This window comes from Peromyscus leucopus, chromosome 14 (genome assembly GCF_004664715.2).
Source record: "Peromyscus leucopus breed LL Stock chromosome 14, UCI_PerLeu_2.1, whole genome shotgun sequence".
NCBI lineage: Eukaryota > Metazoa > Chordata > Mammalia > Rodentia > Cricetidae > Peromyscus > Peromyscus leucopus.
In genome coordinates, this window is record NC_051075.1 from 72,564,598 (window position 1) to 72,591,374 (window position 26,777).

The following is a 26,777-nucleotide window of genomic DNA, read 5'->3' on the forward strand; positions in this document are numbered from 1 at the left end:
AAAAAATATGTATGATTTGTTTCCGCATTATTTTAGCATGGAGACTAATGTGGGCATAAGGGTTTTTTTTTTTTTTCCCTCCAAATCATGATGAACAACTATTGTACCCCTTTGATTTTTTTTTTTTTTTTTTTTTTTTTTTTTTTTTTTTTTGAGGCATGGTCTTTTGTAGCCCCAGCTGGCCTTTAACTTGCCATGTAATGGAGGAATAGCCCTGAATTTACCTCTACCTCAATTCTGAGATTACAGTGTGCACCATCAAGCCTGGCTCTAGATTGAACAACTTTGTGTGGATTTTTAAATCTGAACCTGTTTCCTGGTACACTGGTAAAGAGACCTTGACAGGAACATTCCAAGCTTTTGTGTGTTGTGTGTCTGATAATAAGAAACCCGAAGGCTGTGGCGCGTGCCTAGCACTCAGGAGGCAGAAGCAGGTGGATATCTCTTTCTCTCTCTCTCTCTGAGTTTGAGGCCAGCCAGGGCTACACAGAGAAACCCTTCTCGAAAAACAAACAGAAACGAAACGGGGTAGGTGGGTGGTAATGATGAGGACTGGAAAATCCACAGCAAGTGAGTGATCATATTTTGCTAATAAAACAGATTGAACTGATTGGTAAGGAATTTATAATAGCCACGGTGAAGAAAGCAGAGAAACATTGCTTGTACAATACAAGTGGAGATAGACGTGTTTTAAAGTCACTAAAACATGATTCAGCATGCACTTGTGAAAGCTCGCTCCATACTAGCTTTATTTACTTAATGTGATCGAATTTATAATCCTGGTCCAGTCTGGAGGACTGTAGTTGAAGAATCTCAGTGGAGCAGTGAATAGCAAGCTGATGCAGTTGTGTGGGCCATGGGTAAGTGTGTAAGGTTGAGACACTTAGAGTTGGGGGTGTGCTAAGACAACATCTTAGTAGGTTGCTCTCTCAGCTGTCTGCAACTCCTGCCTCTGCTCCTGAGTGCTGAGTTACAGATGTCTCCTACCACTCCTGCTTTAGTGAAATGGGTTTGAGGGCTGCCTTTCTGGGATAAATTTTGAAAGAAATTTGATAACTGTTGACTAATGAAAACATGTAATGCTTAAAACATGAATTCAGGCCGGGTGGTGGTGGCCTGTGTCTTTAATTCCAGCACCTGGGAGGTAGAGCCAGGCAGATCTCTGAGTTGGAGGCCAGCCTAGTCCACAGAGCGAGCTCCAGGACAGGAACCAAAACTACACAGAGAAACCCTGTCTCTAAAAACCAGATCAAACCAAACAAAACAAAAAAGCCCATGAATTCAGTTTATTAGTATATCTTAATCGTAGATTCTATATAATTTTGAAAAGTAAAATCTTCAGTTTTTTTTGGCTTTAAGAAAGTGCTTGGTGGTCTTGGTGGCTTTTAGAAGGAACACCACAGCCCAGCAAGCAGCACATTTGAGAAGAACAGATTGAAGAGACCAGAGGGGAGTTCATTGATGCAGGGGATAAATCAAATTCTTATTTATTTAATAAATATGACTCCAGTCTGAATGAAAACTGACACAGCACATAACTAGATCATGGCACTGAAGCATGATCCTAATTAGTCTCATCAATAAAAACCAGGAGTTAAATACAGGATAATAACCTGCGAGATCAGAGAAGTAGAGCAGCCACCAACAGCTTTTTACCTCTCCGGATCCTCAGACCAAAAGGGGGCTGAGATCCTGTCTCCACCTACCTTAGTCCTTCCTCCACCTCCAGATTGTGCTTGGATTAAAGATGTGAGCCTCCCAAGTGCTGGGATTAAAGGTGTGCACCACCACCACTCAGCCTCTATGGTTAACTAGTGGCTAGCTCTGCCCTTTGATCTCCAGGAAAGCTTTATTTGTCAGAACACAAACAAAATATCATACAACAGGACACAGTAATTAGAAGACACACAGTTGAGTGGTCAGCAACAGGCAGAATGGACTTCCGGGTGCGCTTACATCTGTGTTGGTATCACAAGACAAAAGCAGAGCCCAGTGGATCTACATTAGTATCCTGGCACTCAATGCATAACATTCATCAAGTATAACTTTCTATAAAGGTGTCAGAAACTTAGTTTAAATACAGCTCTTTACTTCAAGTTGGATTTGTATGCTATTTACCCCATTACATATGAGTGTCATCCATTGAGTCACATGGTAAGTGTTTCATTTAGTGTGAGTTTCATTTAGTTAGTGTCTTATGTCAAAAAATGGCATTTACTTTTCCTTTATTGAGACAGGTGTCATTGTGTAGGCCGAGTTTTATATTGGCGATCTTGTTTCTGCCTTCTGAGTGCTGGGATTACAGTACACCAGATGCCCAGTTGAAACACCCCACACCCGTTTTTTTTTTTTTTCCATATATCAATGTCTTTTCTGATAAAAATGATACTTTATTATAATTTTTTAAAATCACAGAACTCCAGTCTAAATCACACACACATACATACATACACACACCCTCTGGTGCTGGCTTCCATACCCCCTCAAATTTGGCTAATGAGTAATGTATGCCTCAGGGAATTTTCCAGTTCAACTCATACTCAACTTGAAGTACCAGGCATCATGGGTCTTCTGGGTTTGCCCATACTTCAGCAATGACAGCTGGTACATTTGCTGAAGAACATTTCTGCTGGCTCAGCACCCTAGAGCTGCAGGCACTGTGTGGTGGTACGCTAAAATCCCACACCCGGTTTTTTATCAGGGTTTTAGAGATAACAGTACAAAAATACTTCTTGTTAAAATTTATAAAACGTTTATTTTCTGTATTGTATTCTTATCTAGCAGGTGTGTTCTGTATTGCTCACTCTCTGGCTGTGAGTCGATCTGGGCTTTTCCATTTATTTTGGTGTTTCAGTGACTGGGGAGGAGAAATAATTTATTGATATATTTTACTTCGAAGTACATAGAGATATATTTTGTTGTGAAGCAAAATATCTTTGAAAATAAAAATTTTGAGCTGAGCATGGTGATACATGCCTGTTACTCTAGCATTCTGGGCCTAAGGTGAGTAGATAGAGTTCATGGCCAGCCTGGATTGCACTGCATTTCCTGTCTGAAAAGAAAGAACATGGCAAGGATCAACTGTTTAGAAGCACATTTTACTAAAGTACCTATTCCAGTCATGTTGATTAATTTCAAATTGTAGAATTTTTTGGCAGTAAAGAAAGTTTATCCAATTCCATTTTTAGTCCAGTTACAACGCAGGGATCACAACAAACGCAGCCCCAACAGAGGCACTATGGCATTACCTCTCCTATCAGCTTAGCGGCCCCCAAGGAGACTGACTGCCTACTCACACAGAAACTCATCGAGACTCTGAAGCCCTTTGGGGTTTTTGAAGAAGAAGAGGAACTGCAGCGCAGGTAAGATGTGTGTGCTGTATGCGTGAACTTTAAGATGTTTCTACTCAGTGAATTTTGAGTCATTCTCCACTCACTCCATGGGTCAGGTTACTCTGAATCTATAGACTTGTTTTACACATTGTGTTGATACTACAGAGAATGTGTTTTCTACAGAGAGTTCTGTTGCCTTAATTATGTTTTTTGGGGGATTGAGGGAGCAGAGCAGTCTTGGTTACGGTTTAAACATTGCACATTGGGCAAGTGCTCTACCACTGAGTTACCCTTAGTCAGTTTACATTTGTTGATGGGGCTGCAGATGGCTTAGGCTAAGAACACTGGCTGCTTTTACAGAGGACCTGGGTTTAAGTTCCAGTTCCACATGGTGGTTCTTAGCCATCTGTAACTCCAGTTTTAGGAGATCCAGTGCCCTCTTCTGGCCTTTGTAGGCACAAGGCACACATATACAAAAAACATAAATAAATAAATAAATTTCTGAAGGCTCTTAGTTACAATGTAGAATTGTCAGGAGAAAAGGAAATGCTTTAACCAGTGTTTCAGTGCCAATGTATAACTACCATTAAGTTTCTGATCTCTTATGTGAATTTTGAGACTGGATGTGATGGCTCACACCTTTAATCCCAGCACTGGGGAGACAAAGGTGGACAGATCTCTGAGTTCAAGGCCAGCCTGGATTATATAGTAAAACCCTATCCATAAACAAATAAATAAAGAAAGAAAGCCTATTATGGAAGCAAATACCTGTAATGCCAGGACCTGGAAGTCAGAGAGGATTGTAAATTCTAGGCTAGCCTGGGCTATGTGGTTAAGACCATGTCTCAAAAATGAGAACAAAAGTAAAACTTAGTGAGCCACTTAATGTGTAATAATGAATAATTTGATAATTGCTTTATCAACAGGATTTTAATTTTGGGAAAATTAAATAACCTGGTGAAAGAATGGATACGAGAAATCAGTGAAAGCAAGGTAAGGTCCTACAATCAGTTGTCCCCTTTTGAGTAGATTCAGTCTTTTGTGGTTTGTTTGTTTTTGAGGTAGGAGTTAGCTGCATGTTGCTCTGGAGCTCACTATATAGACCAGGCTGACCTAAAACTCACAGAGGTCCTCTTGCCTGTGCCTCCTGAGAGCTAGGACTAGGTGTGCCACCACACCAGAATTCTTTTATTCTTAAAACTAGGTTTCTTGTTAATTTTGAAAGAAGCCAGCTGAAGTTAGTGACTTTCTAAAATAATGTTCTCTGGTTATAGCATTTCAAAGTTGGACTCAGTAATTGTGAACTACTGCCCATTCTTCTGAGAATCACTTCAGGGAAGGATTCCCCTGATTAAGGTGGACATGGCACTGGGCAGCAGTCCCACCACTTGGAAGATGGAGGCAGGAGGATTGAGAGTTTGAGATTAGCCTGGACTGTGTTACGAGTCCGTGTCTCTAATCAAACAGTGAAAACAGTTTAAAAGGTTTACGGAGGTGGTGGTACATGCCTTTAATCCCATCGCAGGTGGATCTCTGTGAGTTCGAGGCCAACCTGGTCTACAAAACAAGTTCCAGGACAGTTAGGGCTGTTACACAGAGAAACCCTGTCTCAGAGGAAAAAAAAAGTTTACTGTATTTTTGGAACGTTCCAGGTCTGGATTCAGTTCCTACCATACTTGAATCTTAACTGTCTTTAAAAAGGTCCTGGAATAACTTGATTTTTTTGTTTTCGGTTAATTTTATGTGTGTAGGTGTTTTGCATTCAGTGTGTCTGTGTACCATGTGTCTGGTGTTTGAAGAGACCAGAAGGGGGCATCACATCCCCTGGAACTACCTTTAAGATTTTGTAAGCTGTCAAGAGGGTTCTGGGAACAGAACCTGGGTCTTCTGGAAGAGCAGCTAGTGCTCTTAACCACTAAGCCATCTCTAGCCCCCTTGTAGTTTTCCTTTTCCTTTTTCTTTTTCTTTTTTCGTAAAGTTTTTAGTTTTAGATACTCAAAGAGATCATATCATCATTGTTTAGTTATGACATTTCTCTGAATTCATGACACTTTGACTGTACTAATTCACACAATTAAGGAGTCCATTGGTACACTTAATGATAAAGGAAAAGTTTTTAGAGCTGTGTGGAATGTATTTGACACATTTTTAAAAGTTCGATAAGAAGCAGTAATTTTTCTGCTGTAATAGAAAATGCATGTTTAAGTACACAGCAGAAAAACTGATAGAGAACCAAGGGAAGAAAGATTCATAGGACAGGAGAAGGTATTAACTTACAAGAAAAGTAAAAGTTACTTGGTTTTAGGTAAATTGATTGTGTTCTTAATACATGTTTATGTATTTTAAACAGCTGATTAAAAATTGGTCAACTGGAACATTCTAAATGGCAATCTTTTGTTTTGTTTTGTTTTGTTTCTGGAGCTGAGGACTGAACCCAGGGCCTTGGCACTTGCTAAGCAAGCGCTCTACCACTGAGCTAAATCCCCAACCAACCCTAAATGGCAGTCTTTATGTTCCACATTTTTCTTAACAGTTTTTGATAGAAAATTTGGAAAGGTAAGTTTATGAGCTGAGCAAGTGTCCAAGCTTAAGTCTTTTTAAATTGAAGTTGGCACTAGCCTTGTGTAGAAAGCATGGATTTATTGGAAGAGCTTTTTCCTTAGATGCTTAAAGACACTAGTGAAGTAGACAAAGCCACAACTGGTTGTGCTTTGGTTTGGTTTTAGTAAGTAGCCCTGTTGGGCCTTGAAATCTAGATAGTATGATAACTTTGCCTTCCTCTTGGTAATGCTGGGAGTACAGTTACTTTTTTGCCACCATTCCTGATCAGAACTTAGGATTTCATGTAGTCCAGACTGCTCCGGACCTCCTTCCTCCCCTTCCTAGTGTTGGGTTATAGGCGGTGCTAGGATTGCAGGGATGTGCACTGCACCTGCCATCATGGGCACTTTTATTTACTTTGTGTTTTAGTAAGCAGAGCAGAAGCTTTGTATTTAATGTATTCACCCATGCGCAGCGTTAGACTTCACCATTTCCTTCCCCTGCCTCACGCATCTGTCAGTCATCTTCACCACAGAAAGTCCCCATTTGCTTTTATGTCATGTCTTGTCTGTCTAGATTGCACAAACGAGAGATGGTATGCAATATTGTTTGCCAGAGTTTGACTGATTTTTCTTAAAATGATCTTTGGTTCCATCCATTTTTATCCAAAAGATTAATTACATATTTATTTTTAAATATTTGTTTTTGTGTATGTTTTGCCTGCGTGTTTGTCTGTGTGCCATATGCATGCTCGTGCTTGTAGAGGTCCGAGTGGGGTCAGATCCTCTGGAAACGGAGAGCTGGCAACAGAACCCCTGCCCCTCTGCAAGAACAGCCATTGCTCTAGCTCCCTAATTTCATCTTTATGGCTGAATAAACTCCACTCTGTATACGAAATACTAATCTTCTTGTGGAATGTGTAGTTGGGAAAGATGTTTCTCTGTTCTGTAGACTGACTTTTTCACTCTGGTTTGCCTCGCTGCACAGTTTTTTAATTTCATGAAATCTCATTTGCCAGTTCTTTGTATTATTTCCTGAGATCTTGGAGTCTTTCAGGAAATCCTTGCCTGTGCCTGTATTTTGAGACATTCTGTAATTCTGGGAAGATCATGCTGTGTAGTCTAGACTACCCTGAGAGCTTGGGTTCCCTAGCTTCCTGAGAACTAGGTAGGGTTGTAAGCATTGGGCCATTATGCCTGGCAAATGGGCGAGAATTTTGACACAGTTCTTCTGTGTATCTCCCTGGGAAGAACCCCAGGGTTAAGAAAAATTGTTTGGCTTAACGGACTGAATCTCATTCCTCTGGTTTGGTTTGTGTTCAGTGAATAGCTTGACTCTGGTGAGTGGCAAGTTGATGAAAATGGGGCCTCATAAGGTGAGGCCTGTGCATGGTTTTCCATCTACTGATAAGTCTCCCTGTGCTGACATGGTAGCTTGGGCTGACATGGAACCTGAGGCAGTCTTCCTATGAATATTTTTGGATCTCATTCTTTTTTTTTTAGATCTCATAATTTTCTATTTCAAACTTTTATTACATTTATTTATTATGGGTGTGTGTGTGTGTGTGTATGTGTGTGTAGGTCAGAGGACAGTTTACTGGAGTTGGATCCTTCTGCCATATGGCCCTAGGGTATTAGTTAACCCAGGTTGTCAGGCTTAGTGGCAAGTGCCTTTGTGCACTCAGTGATCTTCTTGATGAACTTATTTTTATCCATTTATTTTTTGAGATGGGGTATCTTATAGGTAGGCTGGCCTCAAGTCACATATCTATATTTATATCTGAGGATGACCTTGAACTTTGACCCTTACGTTGCTGCTGTATTCCCCAGTGCTGAGGATTACAGGCCTGTGCCACTATCCTGGTTTTATGTAGTTAGTGGTGGGGATCAACCCAGGACTTTATGCCTGCACAGCAAAAGTGCTCTGCCATCTGAGCCACACCCCTGCTGCTGATACTTTGTTATAGTATCAATAAGGTTTTCATAGTTCTAGAACTTGGGAGTCTGAGGCAGGTGGATTGTGACTTTGAGGTCAGCCTGGCTACACAGTTAAGAACTTGTCTCACAACAAACAACCAGGAAGAAACCCCCTCACTAAATTAACAAATGACACCCCAGAAATAAGCTGTTCTCTCATTTGAAGTGGTGTCCCCGGTGATGCTTTACTGACAACTGTTGTTTTTGTTCCACAGAATCTCCCACAATCTGTAATTGAAAATGTTGGAGGAAAAATTTTTACATTTGGATCTTACAGACTAGGAGTACATACGAAAGGTAGGTAATACTTTACTTATTTGGAGTTAATAGAACTTGTATTTCTTAAGATTATAACAGTTTTTAGCTGGGAGGTAGTGGCTCATGCCTGAGAGGCAGAGGCAGGTGGATGGATCTCTGTGAGTTTGAGGCCAGCCTGTTCTACAGAGCGAGATCTAGGATAGCCAGGGTTACACAGAGAAACCCTGTCTCAAAAAATAAAAAAGGGGAAAAGAAAAAAAGAAAGAAAAAAAGTTGAGTCATACACAAGCTTTGATTAGCAAGGAAGTAAGAATTCTTGAATCTTAAATTCAGAGGGAGTTTTCTATATCTGATGTCTGTAATGCAGTGAAGTAATAACTCCGTTTACCAGTGGAGTAAACCACATTTTCTGTATTGAACAGCATGGGGTTAGCTGCTGTATTGGAAAGTGTAGGTGCAGAGTAGCTTCCATTGTGGTTTTTGGACAGTTTTCTATAGATTCCTACTTTTTTCTGCAGAGTATCACTGGGTATGCGCAGAGTCAAGGCTCTAAGAAAGTCTTGTCATTCTCTTGTTCTCATTTCTTTATTGCAGATAAGGTTGTAAAATATAGCTATGCAACAACCAAGCCAATGTGTCCGTAGCTACAGGTTAGCAAAAAACAAGCCAATGTGTCCATAGCTACAGGTGATCACATTGAATTTTTTTTTTAAAAGGGTAACTTTTTTTCTCTTTAAAAAATGCTTACTTTTTGTCTATGCATGGCTTTTCTTTTGCATGTGTGTATGAATGTATGTGTATCACATGTGTGACAGGTACCTGCAGAAGCCAGGAAGGGGCATTGAATCCCCTGGATCTGAGTTTAAAGAACTGGTGTGAATAGCCATGTTAGGTGCTGGGAACTAATGTTGGGTTCTCTGCACCACTGAAGCTACCTCACCAGCCCCCAGTAACTAAGTTCTTCATCTTCATTATCTTCTTTATTCCTTAAAAGAGACAGAAGCAGCGTGTACAGCTCAGGTGGAAGAGGTCACACTCTTAAGCCATGTGAATGCCTTGTCGCTCTGTTCTCTCTGTCTCAGTGCTCTGTCCTGCTATAGTATGTTTACTTTTGATATGTCCTGTGCATGTGCCTTGTAGGGTGCACTGTAGGGTGACTTTGAGTATGAGGCCTAGTCTTGAGAATTTACCTGATTCTCTCTAGGAGATCTGTCTATTCAAGTTTTTAGTTTTACTACTTTAGCAGAGGAACTGCGTGAAAAGAACATAAAGGAAAACTGGGGTTTGTTGTTGTTGTTTGTTTTTGTTTGTTTATTTGTTTGTTTTGGTTTTTTTGAGACAGAGTTTCTCTGTGTAGCCCTGGCTGTCCTGGAACTTGCTCTGTAGACCAGGCTGGCCTCAAACTCACAGAGATTTGCCTTCCTCTGCCTCCCAAGTGCTGGGATTATTAAAGGCTTGCACAACTACTGTCAGCTTGTGATTTGTTTATGAATGACATCAAGACCATGGATGAGTGCTCACCAGGAAAGTCCTGGCTCATCCTTGTTTTGACTTGTTTATGGAGTTCAGTTTAATGACAGTGTGTCTGAAGAAAAGCATGCCCATCAGTTAGTATTACCTTTCCCCACTGACTTGGTTGTATTTGTTAGGAGGATAAAGTTCTAGAGCTTGCCCATATCCCATCAATTAATATCAAATACTGTTAATGCTAAGAAACAAGGCAATTTTTTTTGTGCTACTGTGTGATGGTTGAATTTTTTTTTTTAAAGGTGCTGATATTGATGCATTGTGTGTTGCACCAAGACATGTTGATCGGAGTGACTTTTTCACCTCATTCTATGATAAATTGAAATTACAAGAAGAAGTAAAAGACTTAAGAGTATGTAACTATTGGGGCAAGAGAGGAAGTGTTAAAAACATACCACTTAGTCCTTTGAGAGAACTTTTATGTTCCAGGTAGAGGAATCACTGATTGAGCTGTTCCATTTTGCCAGGCCATTTTGAGCATTCATCATGTGTATTTTACAACAAAACTAGAATAAACCTATAAACTCCTTAGAAATTAAGAAATAGAAGCAAACACAATGAGTAGTAAGTAATCTAAGAGCAGCCACATCCTATGACAGAAAAGGATTTTGACTGTTAAGGTCATTGCTAAGAATTTATTTATTTTTGGGCATTATGCTAAATTATGTTGAAACAATTTCAAGTGCCTTATTTAAAAAAGTAACAAAAATAGCCACATGTAGCACACCTGTAATCTGGGCCCTTGGAAAGTACAGGCAGGACGATCAGAAGTTCGGGATATTTTAAGCTGGGTGGCTGGTTTGAGTCTAGGTTGGTCGAAATGAGACCCTGACTCAGACAAACTAAGTGTAGTGAAAGCATGTACATGAACTTACGATGAAGCTTCAGGAACTAAACTTGTTTGCTTTCTCACAGGCTGTTGAAGAGGCATTTGTACCAGTTATCAAACTCTGTTTTGATGGAATAGAGGTAAGGTCTAGTCCTAGGGGGCAGCTTTTGGTATGGACTGTCCTAGATTTTGGTCAGTGTAGATACAAATTTGATTGCCAGAAAGAATTTGAGTTGGTTGATACTAAGAATTTTTGTCATGGAAATGGGTGCCTGTTCTTGTAGAATAGCCCTGTTAGGTTCTTCTGACAGCGAGTGGAAGTATGAGCTGAAGCAGAGGAACTGTGACTGGAGGCTGCTGTAGAACAGTTAAGGGATAGTTCGTTTACGATGATTTGTGTGTACTGGGTCAGGCCCTAAGTCCACAGTCTGTTTTTGAAGTAGTAGCTTTTCTCTTTGTTCATTCGGTGTGAGCTGGCATTGCTTTAAGTACTTCGCTGGAGAGTTAATGCGGTGTTTGCCTTTCCTGCTTCTGTTTCTGGGGAGTACAGAGGGCTGTTGGTGCAGAGCTGCTTCTTAGATACTTATGATTATAAAACTTGACATACTGAAAGAATGATAACTTGGTGTTTTGTTGTTTTTTAATATAGTTGGGGGGGGTTAGTTTTTAGAATTGCTATATAAGGTGCCTAACTTTTATGAAAGGTTAAACTATCAATTTTAACAAGTATCCAAAATGTTAAGTTTAGTTAAGTAAGAATTTTTGTATACTTTTTTATTTATAGCCAGTATTTAAATATAAAACCATAATTAAAATATAAGGTGACATCCCATTTACCTACTGGTTTTGCTTTCTTTTTATGTGAAAATAAATGAATATGTGAGCTTCTTTCTGAGTTCAATGCTACTGTATCTGCGCCACCCCAGACAGCCCTCTACTGCTCCACAGAAGCAGCAGGAGAGGCAAATACCAGGGTGGGGACTAACTCTACTATCAAAGTTCTTATCTCATATTTTGCCCCTTGAAATATGCAGCTAGCATAGCATACAGCTCCTACAGATTCTAAACCAGAAGTTAATTCCAGTGTATGCATTTAGCAAAATGAGTAGATTTCTTGTAGTTAAAATAACATGTGATATATATTAGGTTCTATTTCATATTACCATTCCTGTGCTTTAACCTCTGATTAATAGCCTTTGTCTGCAGTGTGGGCTTCTTGTGAGGCCCTTGTATTCATTGCCACCTTCATGGTCAATGAAAGAGAGAGCTTTAGGATTTTTTTTTTTTAATAGAAATGCCTTAAAATTAGTTTGACATATATGGAATGTTAGATTTTATTTTTGTTTTAGATTGATATTTTGTTTGCAAGATTAGCACTGCAGACTATTCCAGAAGATTTGGATCTACGAGATGACAGTCTGCTTAAAAACCTAGATATAAGATGCATAAGAAGCCTTAATGGTAAGTAAAAGCCTGCTTGCTTTTGTGGAGTTGGAGAGCTTTTTTTTTTTTTTAAATCAAATAGTAAATAACAGTTTTTAAAACGTATTCTTTGTAATAAAGGTGTTTGCAGCCAGTTATTATTGCATTATTAATGCATGATGAATATAATAAAACATTCTTTACCTGGTAGACTATATATCATTGTCTGGTAGTTTATTTGCTCACTGATGACCTTACAGTTTTTCCTGTTATTAATGGTATGTGAGTTCCTAAAAAGACTGACATCTATAATGTTGCTAGTAATTGAAGTTTTCCTGTGTAGTCTTCATTAGTTTGCACTTGATAGTTACTTTATAATGTTATCAGATTAGTGAAAAGGGTTTTCTCTTTAAAAAATGTTAGAATAGCTCATTACCAGTACTTTGGGAAAGTGTTAGAAGCTTAGATGGACTAACTCCTCAGGGCATCTGGACAAGAAAAGGCTCAGTTATGAGTTAAAAGTTTGGGCTTAGACAGCCTACTACAATGTGTTAGTTTTGGTTCAGGATGATGCTTGGGACAGGAAATAACTACCTTATTTATTTCATGCCTTTTAGCTCTGCTGAATCACATGCTCATTCTGCCAAATAAGATTTTAATTTAAGGATAGTCTTAGAAATTGAGTGGCACTATTCTAATACCTTTGATAGCTTAATGTTCTGTTTCTCTCACTCCTGTTAATCAGGTTGCAGGGTAACCGATGAGATTTTACATCTAGTACCAAACATTGACAACTTCAGGTTAACTCTGAGAGCCATCAAACTGTGGGCCAAACGTGAGTTCAGAATTTGTTGGCTAGCTTATTAAGAACATTTAAGCTCTTCATCAACACTAACTTATCTTTTTGCTTTTCCCTTATCAACAGGGCACAACATCTATTCCAATATATTAGGTTTCCTCGGTGGTGTTTCCTGGGCTATGCTAGTAGCAAGAACTTGCCAGCTTTATCCAAATGCAATAGCATCAACTCTTGTACATAAATTTTTCTTGGTATTTTCTAAATGGTATGTTTTTAGATTATATTACAATAAAATTGATTGTAGACACTGAAGTTTAGTCTTATTTCTATGACATTTCTACAGTTGGTTTCAGATTCCAATTTTAGTTTGTGGGCTGAGGGTGTAGCTCAGTGGTAGAGTGCTTGCCTGGCATATTCAAGGCCTTGTATTCAGTCACCACCCCGCCAAAACCAAACCAATTTTAGTTCAAGATACAGCTATCGTTTGGGAAGAGACATTGTTTATGAAAAGGCAAACCTAAACTCCGTTTCTTTTCCCTAGTTCTGCCAGGGTCATAAGGCAGATAATACCCGTGCTACTTGTGTGAGCCTACCCTCCAAATAAACTCTGAACTTTAGCTACTATAATGTGTGCTGGCATCTGATGTGTTAATAGGTGGTTAGAACTTACACACACCACTTTTCATCCTGAATGCTTCTAAACCCATAAGCTGTTGTTTTTGTGATTACATTTTGCTTTTTACGTTCAGCTGTTCTTTATCTTGGCAAAACCTTAAAGGTGTCACTTTTTATAAGAATTAAAAGCAATATGTTAAGTGACTGAAAAAAAAAAATGTAGTCTCTGAACCCTTTGAGACTTGTTTTTAGCCCAGGAGAGATTCATTAAAATTTCCTAATAAAGATATGAATGTTGATGAATTTTGATTTAAGAAAAGTCCAAGATACTGCCAGTTTGTGATGGTTACCTTGACCGAAAAAGTGAGGGTTTTAATCATTATCTTAAAGAGATTTGTCTTCTATATTTTCAATTCCTTCCTTTCTTCCATGTGAAAAAAGAATTGTTCTTTTGTAGTCACTTTGTAACAGCTAAACTGAATGGATATAATTTATAATCACACTGGATACTTTCCAGTTTAGTTCTGGTGCTTTGCCTTTGTCACATAAAGTGTGATAAGGTCAGAGACTTAGAACTTCTAAGGCAATACACAAACATTGTTAATAAGCTGGCTTGATTTACACTGAGGAAAAAAAAACATTTTTCATCTTTGATCTCTATAAGTGACTGAAGTAGCATTCATAGTATATGTATAGCAATACTGTATCATATAGAGTAAAATATGGGAAGCACTGACCTTGTTGACTTTTGACATTATTCCTAGCACTTTGACTGTAGTCAGAAGTAACTTATATGTCCGTGGATGGAACTAGTGTGAAGACAGGATTTTTTTTTCCCCTCTAAATAATATTAACCTTGTTAAAGGTTGAGGTGAACACATTAGATGTCTTGAGATGGCACTTTTATTTGCATAGTGCTTTATCGGTTCTCTGATGGCAGAGCAGGTGTTTACCATGAGTTTGAGAAAACCATTAAATGGTTAATTTTATGGAGGAATATTATGTCAACAGAAAGGAATGAGAGGCTATGGTGTATATGCCAAGTGAGTGAAGTAGGGTCACATTCACAAATGCTGTATGTTTAACAAAATACGTTTAGATGCTAATGTCCAGTAGTCTTATCAAGTGCTACAATCTTTTTGAACAGGGAATGGCCAAATCCAGTGCTATTGAAACAGCCTGAAGAATGCAATCTTAATTTGCCTGTGTGGGACCCAAGGGTTAGTGTATTATTTTTTCCCCTACAAATTCACACTGTTCAATAACAAAAGTCGCCTGCATAAACTTCCAGGAGGCCGCCCAGTTCTTACAAATGAGTGGACACGCTCGCTCATAGTACCCTTGTAGATGACCTGCTCTCTATTGTGCCCTGGTGTGAGAAGTGTAATGATGTACCCTGTAAACCACATCTAATGTACACAGTGACACAGATATCACTAACAACTCATTCCATAGAGAACTATCTTTCTTGTAAGTCAAAGTTGTGTGGGTGTTTGTGCTTAAAAAATAAATAAATAAATAAAAGGATACTAAAAATCCCTGTATATTTTTTATTATATCTAAGTATTTTGTTAAAATTGGCTTGTTGCAGAAAGCTCTTGCATAATGTTTCTGTGTAGCAGATGGCTCCTAAGCACGATTGCAGTGACCGTGCTGTAATTGTAAAAACCTGTTTAGATGCTTTACAGATGCAGAAACGTGTTGGCAAAGGAAGAACATCCATTTTGTTGAAGTTATAGAGAGCATTTACTGTTTATACTTTTTAGGTGGTAGTAACATGAGTTGTATTAATTGATAAAAGGAATTAATTTGAATCAAAACCTTCTAGGTTTTTGAGATAATTTTTAAAAATTAATTTGTTATTACAATATCAAAGCCTTTTAGTTTGTTGGGCTCTGCCCCAAGCTGTGTGCTTTCAAGTTGCTTAAACTTGAAAGTATTTAAGGGAGAGTGAGTTGTAGTTGCCTCTGTGGGGATGAGCTACTTAGTGTACAGATAAACAGTCACTAAATCATCCTATTGCCTCACCAGCCCAGAGCTGTTCTACTCTGTGTTAATAAGCTTAAGCTTCTGATAGCTGAAAGGTTGGAAGGTCAGTCCCATCTTGTTTAAATGGAGTTTTATAAGTAAGAACTCTCAAAAGTGTAATTCTGCAGGCAACCTCAGTTATGCTGCTGAATAAGGAAAAGCAGTAGATTTGCAACTACATCTTTCTGTTTTGCTTTGTTTTTGCCCAGCAGGTGCATGCAGGCAGGTTGCAAGGTAGCCATTGCCTCCAGCATGGGAACACACTGTTCACTAGATCTTTCATTCTGTAAAAAGTTTCTATAAAACAGTCTCCTCACATGGTTTTTATTTCTCAACTCCAGCTATGAATGAAGTAAAATGTAATCATTGGTTCTGTTTAACAAGGGGTAAAAGTCCAAGTGTCTGTTGTATATATACTTGAAGAAACTGATTGGCTGTTGTTGTATGTAGGTAAACCCCAGTGATAGGTACCATCTTATGCCTATAATTACACCAGCATACCCACAGCAGAACTCCACGTACAATGTGTCCGTTTCAACACGGATGGTCATGGTTGAGGAGTTTAAACAAGGTAAGTGTTTCTGCTTCTGCTCTACTTTATACACAAAGGGTCTGCCTACTGTTGCAGACCCAACAGTTAGCTAGTTGTGCAATTTAACTAAATTACCAAACTGGATTTGTGCTTTTATTTTGATCACATATTGCAGAGTAAGTTTAAGCAGTTTACTCTAACAGAATTGTTGGAAGATGAAGGTACACTTAAAGACATTATGGCCTGGTTCAGGGCTGTATCAGAGCCTTGTAACATTAGAGCTGATGCCATTTTGTCTTCATGGGTGACACAAGGGATGGATGGGCCTTTTACACCCCTAGGAAAGAACTTGGAGTGTAGTTAGGGCCCAAAATTTCCTGCCTTTGAGAAGATCCTTGACTTTGGGCCCCAATTTATTATAAATTTAAAGATATTGCTAATTGGTACCTTAATTAGAAGGTAGAAAAGGCAATGTACAGTCTTCAGCCTTAAATTGACTACTCTTCATGCAAGAAAGCTTTTTAATGGGAAAGTCTTTTTGGCGCGTTAGAGATAGCAGTAACGTGTTTTAAAAAGACAGAAACGTGGAAAACTTTCTTTCTCAGGTAACTACTGCTTTGGTTTGAGCAAGCCTTCCTTTGAGCATGACATTTTATTAATAATGGCACTTTACCAGGAATGTGGTTCTCAGAAAATGCTCTAGTGCTTTTGAAATGTGTAAGAATGTGCTCTAAGGGTGTAAAATAAACCTTCCATTTGTTAATGTTTAAGATTATAGTGAATGCATGTGGTATGTTTAAAATTATTTAAAATTCTAGATTGCTAGGTTGAAACATACAAATATTCTAATATGTTTTTAATTTAGGTCTTGCTATCACAGATGAAATTTTGCTGAGTAAGGCAGAGTGGTCCAAGCTTTTTGAAGCTCCAAACTTCTTTCAGAAGTACAAGTATGTATTTTAAGGCATGTCAGCCATGTTGCTCTTAAGTAGTGGTTTAACAGTGGCCTATGTGGTATCTTCTCTTGCCAGATTAGTGAACTTTGGAGTCTCTCCTTCGGTGTCTGTAGAGTTTTCCTTACTGTTGCAAAGGACTTAGGAGTTTTAGTCAACTGTTGTTTTTCTCTTTATCAGTACAATGTGTCAGCCTTAGAGTTTTGTTGCTTGATTGACCTAGCATTCCTACTGTGTGTTAGCAGCTCAGTTCTAGGTGTGTCACTTGTCACCAGGACAGTCTGCACCTTAGCAAGCAGGTGAGCTTTTCACTATCTGATTTCTGTTCTCTCAAGAAACTTTTGACATTTAATTCCGACAACTTACAAGGGTATTTAAAACATGCATAAACCCAATAAAATGTCAGTGTTTGGCTGATTTAATGTTTCTAGTAATTAGTAGCACATCATTGACCTACTATTTCCCCTTTCAAAAAGAATATGTCTGCAGTTTCTAACAATTTAAGTGGGTATAGTTTTTATTCATGTCTTTAATACAATGCTTTAACTACTTAGAGGTTAAAAGCCTCGTGAATTGTGTTGTGTTGAAAAATGTAAGTTACAATAAATTTTAAAGAAATAACAAAAACCAAATATGGACTCGAACTTTTATTTGTCCTGGGCTGAAAAATTAGCAAACTCCCACTTAAATTTTTTTTGCTTTAATGCTTGAGACTTTCCTGACCATTTGATTTTGTGTTGGATTGTGTTTTGTTACAATAATTTAAGCAAAATTACTTTATACTTTTCCCAAATTAAAAGTAAGAATGATGACCCTCATGATGTCTCCGTGTTTTGTTTCTGTATTTGCATGAGAAAGCAGTGATGGAGCCGGTTTAACTGTTGTGTCCGGGAGCACTGTGTTGTCAGGAAAAGTCAGAGAAGTAGCCTAGGACCTGAGTGCTTGTGTTTCATTGCTCGTTCTCTAGATTCTACTGTACATTGGTAGATAATCCTCTTTTTTTAATGTCGAGGAAATGACCAATGAGCATTTAGCAATTATATGACAACACTTGAAAACTTCCATACACGAGACAGTTAGATCAAGAAAAATAAGGCCTCAAAGACAGCTACCATTGTTCCTTAGTTACCAAGTCTCAAACTTGAGCACTTCCTTTCCTGTCTCACATCCCTGATTACAAGAGCTGGAGAAAGGGGAGCTTCTGCTTTAGTAGCTTCTTGCGCTTTAGGAAAGGTGAATGCTAGCGAGGAGTAGACTCTCACTCTGCCTTTTATACACTGCCGCTGCTAGGACGGTGGGAGGGGCACTGGTGGTTTCTCAGCACACCCAAGTCTTTCTCTAGCACCTGTAAGGTTTTAGCTGGCAAAAAGGTTATTAATACTTCTACTGACACCTGAGGCAGTCAAACTTTTTTATTTAAAAAGACTAAAAAGAGGAAGAGGTAGCAACACATTTCTTGAACAGAATTTTAAATCCTGACTGTAAGATTTAACTGCTCTGCACAAACACACTGCTCAGACACACTGGGGACTGACTGTCTTAGGCTCACAGAACTCACAGATTCTAGTAGTTTAAATGTGTCTTCATCTGAAACACCTGTTATGTATGCTATAACCTGAAGTGGAGTTTGTAGTTTGCTGTAATTGGAAGTTGGTTGGGTTTGTGTGAAGCATGCTGTACTACCTTTATTTAGGATTTTAAATTGTGTGAAATACCTGTTATTCTTGGAAAGGGGGGGACCATAGAGATTTCAATGGTCATAAATGTAAACTCATCCACTTTCAAAGTAGGCGGCATCAGCCTGGAGAAAGGAGTGACATTGTTCTGTAAATTTTCAAAGTTTTAAGAAATATTCTTTTTCTCTTAAGATTTTTAACCTGTTCATTAACAACAAATCTTGGACATTAGGAAATATGAATAATGATCATTTGAACAGGGAGAAATATACAGGGAAATAAGTGTAATGATATATGTATAAAAATTTATCCTTACAATTGATTATAAAATCTGTGTTTGGTGGGGCACATGAGTTATCTCAGTACCTGGGAGGCGAAGGCAGGAGGACCAAGATTCAAGGCCAGCCTGAGCTTCGTAGCAAGTTCAAAATCAGCTTGGGATAGATACATGAACTCCCCTGCCCCCCCAACAGAAAACCAGCAACACACCTTAAAATAGTGAACTATAATTCTTGGTTACAGATTTAAAGAGAACTATAAGGGTTTTGACTAAGGGATAGGTTTTTCTTCCAGTGTTTGGTATCTGAATTTTCATCTACCCAGGTAAAGTATTGAGATGAAATGCCCAAGAAACCTACTTACAAAATCCTTTTTTGGTAAATAACTTTTATAATATAACAACTAAAGTATTTCTAGAACTTTTTATATAAGAAACACCTGATTGAAGTACGTCCTTAGTCCCCAGAACACTTTTACATAAATTTTAATTCATTTGGGAAAGCTCATATATGTGGAAACCTAAAATTTTAGGGAAAAGGTAATGACAATTACGTGAACCTTAGATATTCTATAGAAACATTGGAGCTAGCTGATGCCTGGCAGACATGAAGAGTATCATTTGGAGGGACAACAAAATAGTCTAGAAATCCATCTGGTCTGGAGGGACCTTGAGAATTAAAAATACTAGTTCTGGGTTTTAAAATGCAGAATTTGGAACTAGAAGGATACTCATAAGTTAAGAGCACTGACTACTCTTCCTGAAGACCTGAGTTAAATTTACAGGACCCACATGATGGTTTACAGCTGTCTGTAATAACAGTTTCAGGGGATCCGATGCCCTCTTCTGGTCTCTGTGGGCAATGCATGCACACAGTGCACAGACATACGTGCAGGCAAAATACCCATACACATAAAATAAATAAAAACGTAGATTTTTAGAAAATTAGGGATTTTTAGTTTCTTGGAGAAGTCATTGCATTTCTAGTGAAATTTGTAAAATACTTGCAGCTTATTTTAAACATAAAATATAAAATTATTTTATATCATTTGTTGAAATACAGTTGCATATAAATTTATCCCCATGTATCTTGTTATATTTACCTATATAAAAATAAGTACGTGTCTAAATAATATACAGAGAAGAAACTTTATCCCCTCTTCATCAGATATCCTGACATGTCAAATTGAAGTGTAGGCCTCAAAATTTTTAGATTTGAATTGCCAACAAAATTATATTCAAATGGATTATATATTTTATATTTATAAATAGAAAGCATTGTGCTTCATCTTTTAATCTTTTGTTGAAGACTCAGGTGATCAATAATATTAATTTTCAGGGGAGTGAGGGGAAAAACTATTTGTTGCTGGGTAAGTTGATGTGGCACTTGGGAGGTGGAGGTGAGAGGATCAAGTGCCTGTCCAGCCTGGGTAGTAAGAAGTCCAGCCTAACTGTGCTAAGATTGAACTAGAAAAGCTGTGCTGTAAAACCTTAGGCAGCGTGATGCTTGTGAGGTTCTGTGTGTGCCTGGGATTTAGACTTGGTTGTCCACTCTGACAGCTGCTACACTTTGAGAACGCTTGCATCTCCTCTTTTCCCATGATGAGGCCACCCTTTTGAATGGCTCAGTAAACCAGAAATGTGATTAAGCATGTCAGAATTTTGTTGGTTTGTATGATTCCTAGTTAGAGTTTCTCTGCACACAAAATGCATGAACTTTTAATGCTTTTACATGACTCCTGACTCTATGTATTTGGCTTGTTTTGAACTAATGCTGACCAAATGGGAAAGGAAGTACTCATTTCTGTGGGTGTGGACTACATGACTCCATAGCTATGCGTGTTTCATATATTCTGTAGACACTTCATTCTGTGTGTCTTGGGCTTTTGTATGTTTTTACCTACTTGAGTCCATAAATTTCTGTTAATTCAGTTAATTTGACAGTACATTTCCACAAAGAAAATGCCATTCTGTTGTCCAGGTGGCACATAACTCCTAGAGCTGTGTTTAGAGTTGCAAAGTTGTGAAGAATTTGAACTGCCTTGTGCATTGATGGATTCTTCAAAGGCATATGGCTTAAGAAAGGTGCTTTAATTATTCAGACTGTAATATTCATGAGTTTGTTTTTGTTTTTGTGTTTTGGTAACTGTGGTTGGTAGTGCAACTTTACTTGCAAAATGTGAACAAGAACCAGAAAGCTCTCAGACTTTTCAAAGACTAGCCCTTACTGGTACTTCCTGTCTAGTATCCACTAGGTAACAATGGCAGTTTGCTTTTGAGGTAAAATTTTTGTTTGTTTTGGTTTTTCAAGACAGACCCTCTCTGTGTAGCTCTGGCTGTCCTGGATCTCGATCTGTAGACCAGGCTGGCCTTGAACTCACAGAGACTCACCTACCTCTGCCTCCCAGTGATGGGATTAAAGGCATGCACCACCACGCCAGCTGAGGTAAAGTTTCATGTAAAACTCAGCTTGCAGTACTTACAAGAGGAATATGTAATGTGATTTATTCAATTATTAGTGCAAGAAAAAGGAATTTTCTATTGAATTAGTTGTAATAGCTTTTAAAAGTCATAAGAGTAAATATTTACCCATGGTGGTTTTTTTTTTTTTAAAATAAAAACTTGCAATTCCTAGATTTTAAATGAGCCCTGATTTCTGAGTAGAAATCATTTTCTTTTCTCAAAGTAGCTGCATCTCTGTTGCAAGGGTTTAATACTATTGGTTTGGGTAGGTGGAAGGCCCAGATGTAGTTGGATTGATAAATACACTTGATATTATCAGAAGCCTGGTGCGTAATGTTATTTTGAAGTTAGCTTTGGTAGTATGTATACTAGTGAATGTTTTTGTGTCAAAAACCCCTCCTTTGTTTTTCTTTTCTTTTTTTTTTTTTTTTAGTTTCTATGAAAACATTTTCTTTCAGTAGATTGTTTTCCATGAGTGTTTTCGTTGATTTTATAGGTAGAACACTCTGCTGGAGTGTTGAGCAAATTATCACTTAATGCTTTCTCAGCCTTGAAAATTCAGCTACTCTTTTGGTAGTTATTCATAGTTTGTTGTTGTAGAAAATCTAACTTCCCAAAAGTGAAAACATGGAATTTAGTTTATGTGATTTTATGTGCACACTAATTACAAACTCCTTTGCTGAATGAATGTTGGTCTATAAATGTGAGGAAGCTTATTACGTTATGGTTATAAGATCCAGCACAAAGCACATAAATAAAATAAATAGCATGTTGTCTTTATCTTCAAAGGCATTATATTGTACTTCTAGCAAGTGCGCCCACGGAAAAGCAGCGTCTGGAATGGTGAGTAGTATGAGGAGGCTTTCCCCAAACGAATCTGATAGATAGCTCAGGACACAGGCGTGGGGGGCATCTGTTCCTAAAGAAGCCTGCACATTCACCTTGTCAGAAAGGCCACAGCTCATTTCCTGACTGTACTTCAGTGTTGGCTTAGCTTGCTGGTATTACTCCTGGGATGTCTCTCGTAACTTTATAGTTGGATGAAGTTGCCTAGTTCTTTTGTTCATCCAGTGTGGCGTTTTATTGGTAGATCCTAAGTCTCTTTAGTTTTGTCTTTAGAGGAATAGTTTGATCATTTGAACCGCTTTGGTATGTGTATTATATACAATATTTATATTACCTTTTTAAACGGAAACTTGATTTGCACATGAGTTTTTTTTAATAGAATCTGTTGTTAATATTAATGACATTTGTCCAGGGTGGGCTTGGTGGAATCAAAAATCCGCATCCTGGTTGGAAGCTTGGAGAAGAATGAGTTTATTACACTGGCGCATGTGAACCCCCAGTCATTTCCAGCCCCCAAAGAAAACCCTGACAAGTAAGCATGTTTCTAATTGAATCCCATTTCCCTATCCTTTCAACTTAGTTGTAGATACGTTTATAGGCAGTTTGAGTTTGATTTTGATTTTTGAGGCAGGGTCTTGCTTGTAGCCTAGACCAGCCTGGAACTTAGGATCCTCATGTCTCAACCTGGACCTTTGTGTGCTTACAGGTATCTGACACCATTTCCGGCTGTAGGGAGACTGTGGCTGGCTTTGCTATTTGCTGATGATGTATCTGCAGCTTTTTGTTGTTTGTTTGTTTGTTTGTTTGTTTTGGTAAAAATCCAGATATACTCTTGACTGTATATCTGAAGTTTGATTTTTAATTTGCTGACGTTTCTTGGCTTCTGGGTATAACTTTTGTAAAGGAATGTGCCTTAGTTGTCTTCCTCTTTCCTGGTTTATTATTTTTAGGTAGAGCATAAACCTTGCTGATTATTAATTTGGTACTTATATCCATGTTTTTCCTGATCAGAAATATTACAGACTTCTTGAGAAGAATTAGCACTGAAATGAATTTGTTTTCTCCAGTGATAGTTTCTGCTGATGAAGTACCTTATCTAATTAGGTATTGATCCATGTATCTATTACAAATGTATCTATTACAATTTTGAGTATTTTTCAACATTCCTTCAGTTTTAGCCAATAGTTGTAGGCTGTTCTCTCTATCAAACATCTATATTTGCTCTCTCTCTTTTTTTTTAAAAGGGAATAAATTTTGATTTAAACTCGTAAATACCTGATTCATGATGGAATGTGGACCATTGCAAAGATTGGTAAATGTGTGACAGCAGGCTCACCTTTTTGTTTAGGGTCTTAGAAGTCAGGTGGTGCTTTCATTGGTGCTGTTTTACATTTGGAAGTTAGAACAGTTGAGTGATAAACTTTGAAGAAAGGACGATCAGAAAGCACAGGTTAAGGTCACTTGAGTTTGCTCTTAATTTAGAGTATTCTGATGAAATAAATTGATTTTTCTCCTTTGGATTCATATAAAGGAATTATTTGAATTTGGTTTTTGAGATAGGGTCTTGTATATAGCTCAGTCTAGCCTCAATCTGGTGGTCTTCCTGCCTCAACTTCCAAAGTGCTAGCATTACAGGTATGTGTTAACGACACAGTGCTATTTAGAAAGAATGGATTTGAGCGGGAGAGGACAGCTGGTATTTTTGAGACAAGGTCTCACAGTGTAGCCTTGGCTATTCTGGAACTCACTACGTAGACCAGGCTGGCCTCAAACTCCCCAAGATCTGCCTGCCTCTGTCTCCCAAGTGCTGTGATTAAAGGTGTGCACCATCATGCCTGGAAAAAGTACAGGTTTTTATATGTAGAAAATCCTGGGGGGTTGTTGTTGTTTTGTTGTTTGTCCCAGACTTTTCCAAAAAGCGTGCTTCTTCCTGTACTCTTTTAAACACATTTAACAAATATGAATACCTTTAATACTTTAGACTCATTACAAACAACAAAAGTAAAAGTATAGTCTGGGAAGTTTATTTGTGTAGTAATGGCTTAGATGACAGGTGGAGGGATAGGCATGTTTGATCGGATTTTGTCTTAGAATTTCCCATACACCTCGCTTGCCTAGGTTGTCACCCCGTTGACAGCCATGCTCTCCTGAATCCTAATGGCCTGTTGTAATGTTCTTTGCAGGGAAGAATTTCGCACAATGTGGGTGATTGGGTTAGTGTTTAAAAAAACTGAAAACTCTGAAAATCTCAGTGTCGACCTCACCTATGATATTCAGTCTTTCACAGATACAGGTATGTCTGCTTGAATAATGAACATTTAAGTGTTTCTTGTTGTACATAATTAGTAGTGCTCTTTTTAGTGAGTGAGTGTTGAACAATGGTCATTAACGTAATCTTAATGGATTCAGTATGTAGTATAAATAACTTCCGTGTTGAGGTAGGCCATTTTAAATTTTATTTGGCCACAGTTCATTTGAGACAAGAAACAACCAACTTCTGTCATCTTGAAGCTTGGAAATTGATGAAGCTGAAATTTTGGTAACTTTGAAGACATTTAACGTATGCTATATTAGATAAAGTGAGTATTAACTCATGGACAGGGAACTGGGTAATTATGTCTATAAATCAAGTGAACTTGGATCCTTAGAGAAAGATGAGATGCTTTAGTTAAAAGTCTTTAAGTGGTAGATAGTGTTGTCAAAATCTTCGTGATTGTGTGTAGATGTACACAGCATTTCAAGGAATTTGTGAGCCCTACAGGGACACCAGTACATCTTCCTCTTTCAAACATCCCCCAGCATTTTCACTTTCCCTATTCAGTTTTCCTTTATGAGAATTGATTTAACTTTTAAAAAGGGAGAGGGAAAAAATGGAGACAGTTGGTTCAAGAGTCACTTTGATATCAATAAACTATAGTGAGGAGAGAGGTGATACTCTTTTCTGCTGTTTGACTTCCTGGAGTTTGGGTTGCTCGGGGTCACTGCCTATAAACAGTACATAGAGAACGTGGTGAAACTCATGCTCTGCTGTTCTGATCTGGCTGGGAAGTGATGAGCCCTGTTCCCAGCAGAACCACATGCTGCATGCTACTCTCTCTCTAGTAGTTACTTAGCAGTCTGTGTGTGTGAAGCAGTGCTGGGAGAGGGTATGCACGTTTCAAGGCATCAGTAGACAGAACTGATTGATACGCACTCGAAGAAAGCAGAAAGCCAGTTCCCAGAGAGGGGACTATGCTACTGAGGGGCCACAGTCCTTTTTTTACTGTTAAGTTCCTTGGTCTTGTCATGGGAATCCCATTAATGCCCATATCTTGAGAGGTATGCAAACCTCTTCTTTCTAGTAAGGGTTTCTATTATGTAGCTCTGGCTGACCTGGAACTCACTATGTAGACCAGGCTGGCCTTGAACTTACAGAGATCCATCTCCTACCTCTGCCGTGCTAGGATTAAAGGTGTGTCACACATTGCCTGGTTTTAAGTTTTTATTTAAATTATTTGTATCTGTGTAGAAGTGTGTTTGAGAAGCTGTAGGTGTTCATGGAAAGGGTGTTTTGTATCCCCTGAAGTTGGAGTTACAGGTGATTGTGAGCTGCATGACATGGGTTCTGGAATCCAAACTGAGGTCCTCTGCAGGCGCAATACTTACTGGTAACAGCCAAGTATCTCCAGCCCCACATGGCTTGTGAGCTATCTTCAGTGTGGCTCCTTCCTGTTGACCTTTGCTGTGTTGCAGATGGTGTTTATTAGGATTAAAGTCTGGGACTAGGTGGCTAATGGAGATAGGTACAGTTGGGCAGAATACTTTGAATTCTGGTGTTTCCTAAACAGTTATTCTTGATGTTTATTAGCATCAAGTGGTTCTCAACCTTCCTAATGCTTTACCTTTTAACACAGTTCCTCATGTTATGGTAATACTCAAGCATAAAGCTATTTTGTTGCTACTTCATAACTAATTTTGCTACTGTTATGAATCATAATGTAAATATCTGATGCAACCCCCAAAGTGATCACAACCCACAGGTTGAGAACCACTGACCTAGAGAGCTAGTATGCTAAAGAATTGAATGTTGTTACATACATGACTTGCCTACCATTGGATTGCATCATACTAGGGGCAGGTGGTAGGAAAGGCTCCTCACTTACATTACTTTCTTCTGAATGAGTTTAAATCGGCCCTTAGTAAAATGTTTGGGGTTTTTTTGGTAACAATGTCTGGTTGTGTAGTTTATAGACAAGCAATAAACAGCAAGATGTTTGAGCTGGATATGAAGATTGCAGCAATGCATGTGAAAAGAAAGCAACTCCATCAGCTGCTGCCTAGTCACGTGCTTCAGAAAAAGAAAAAGGTGAGTTAGAAAGGAAGTGACAGCACCACCAATACTGTGCTTTGTGCATTTTGCCGGTGGTGTTTTAGAACGCATGTTCATTGTGGTGTAACTAGAAATTTGTATATTATGCTAGATTTGGTGCTTGCCTGTAATTCCAACTACTTGGGAGGAAATTGGGAAGTTGAGACGGGAGGATTGTTTGAGCCTGGGGACTAAGGCAAACATGGGCAATGTGACTTTTTTTCCTTTTTCTTTTTTATTTTTAAACAAGATTTCTCTGTGCAGCCCTCACTATCATGCAGCTTATTCTGTAGACCAGAGTGCCTCCGACTCAGAGATCCTCCTACCTCAGCCCTTTGCCTCTGGAGCCCCGAGA

The 26,777-nt window shown here is 38.5% G+C and overlaps 1 protein-coding gene across 6 annotated transcripts in view; it reads left to right on the forward strand.

The window, feature by feature from the left end:
• Nucleotides 1-26,777, forward strand: part of Papola (poly(A) polymerase alpha) — a 51,286-nt gene that overhangs the window by 10,712 nt on the left and 13,797 nt on the right. For all 6 annotated transcript variants that reach the window (XM_028882083.2, XM_028882082.2, XM_037210819.1 and 3 more), the window contains exons 2-16: nucleotides 3,189-3,362; nucleotides 4,259-4,325; nucleotides 8,065-8,146; nucleotides 9,877-9,986; nucleotides 10,550-10,603; nucleotides 11,813-11,924; nucleotides 12,631-12,720; nucleotides 12,811-12,949; nucleotides 14,447-14,519; nucleotides 15,778-15,898; nucleotides 16,725-16,809; nucleotides 22,018-22,071; nucleotides 22,487-22,606; nucleotides 24,258-24,367; nucleotides 26,298-26,419. In XM_028882083.2, coding sequence (XP_028737916.1) covers nucleotides 3,189-3,362; nucleotides 4,259-4,325; nucleotides 8,065-8,146; nucleotides 9,877-9,986; nucleotides 10,550-10,603; nucleotides 11,813-11,924; nucleotides 12,631-12,720; nucleotides 12,811-12,949; nucleotides 14,447-14,519; nucleotides 15,778-15,898; nucleotides 16,725-16,809; nucleotides 22,018-22,071; nucleotides 22,487-22,606; nucleotides 24,258-24,367; nucleotides 26,298-26,419 — 1,513 coding nt within the window. The remainder of the gene's footprint in view (nucleotides 1-3,188; nucleotides 3,363-4,258; nucleotides 4,326-8,064; nucleotides 8,147-9,876; nucleotides 9,987-10,549; nucleotides 10,604-11,812; nucleotides 11,925-12,630; nucleotides 12,721-12,810; nucleotides 12,950-14,446; nucleotides 14,520-15,777; nucleotides 15,899-16,724; nucleotides 16,810-22,017; nucleotides 22,072-22,486; nucleotides 22,607-24,257; nucleotides 24,368-26,297; nucleotides 26,420-26,777) is intronic.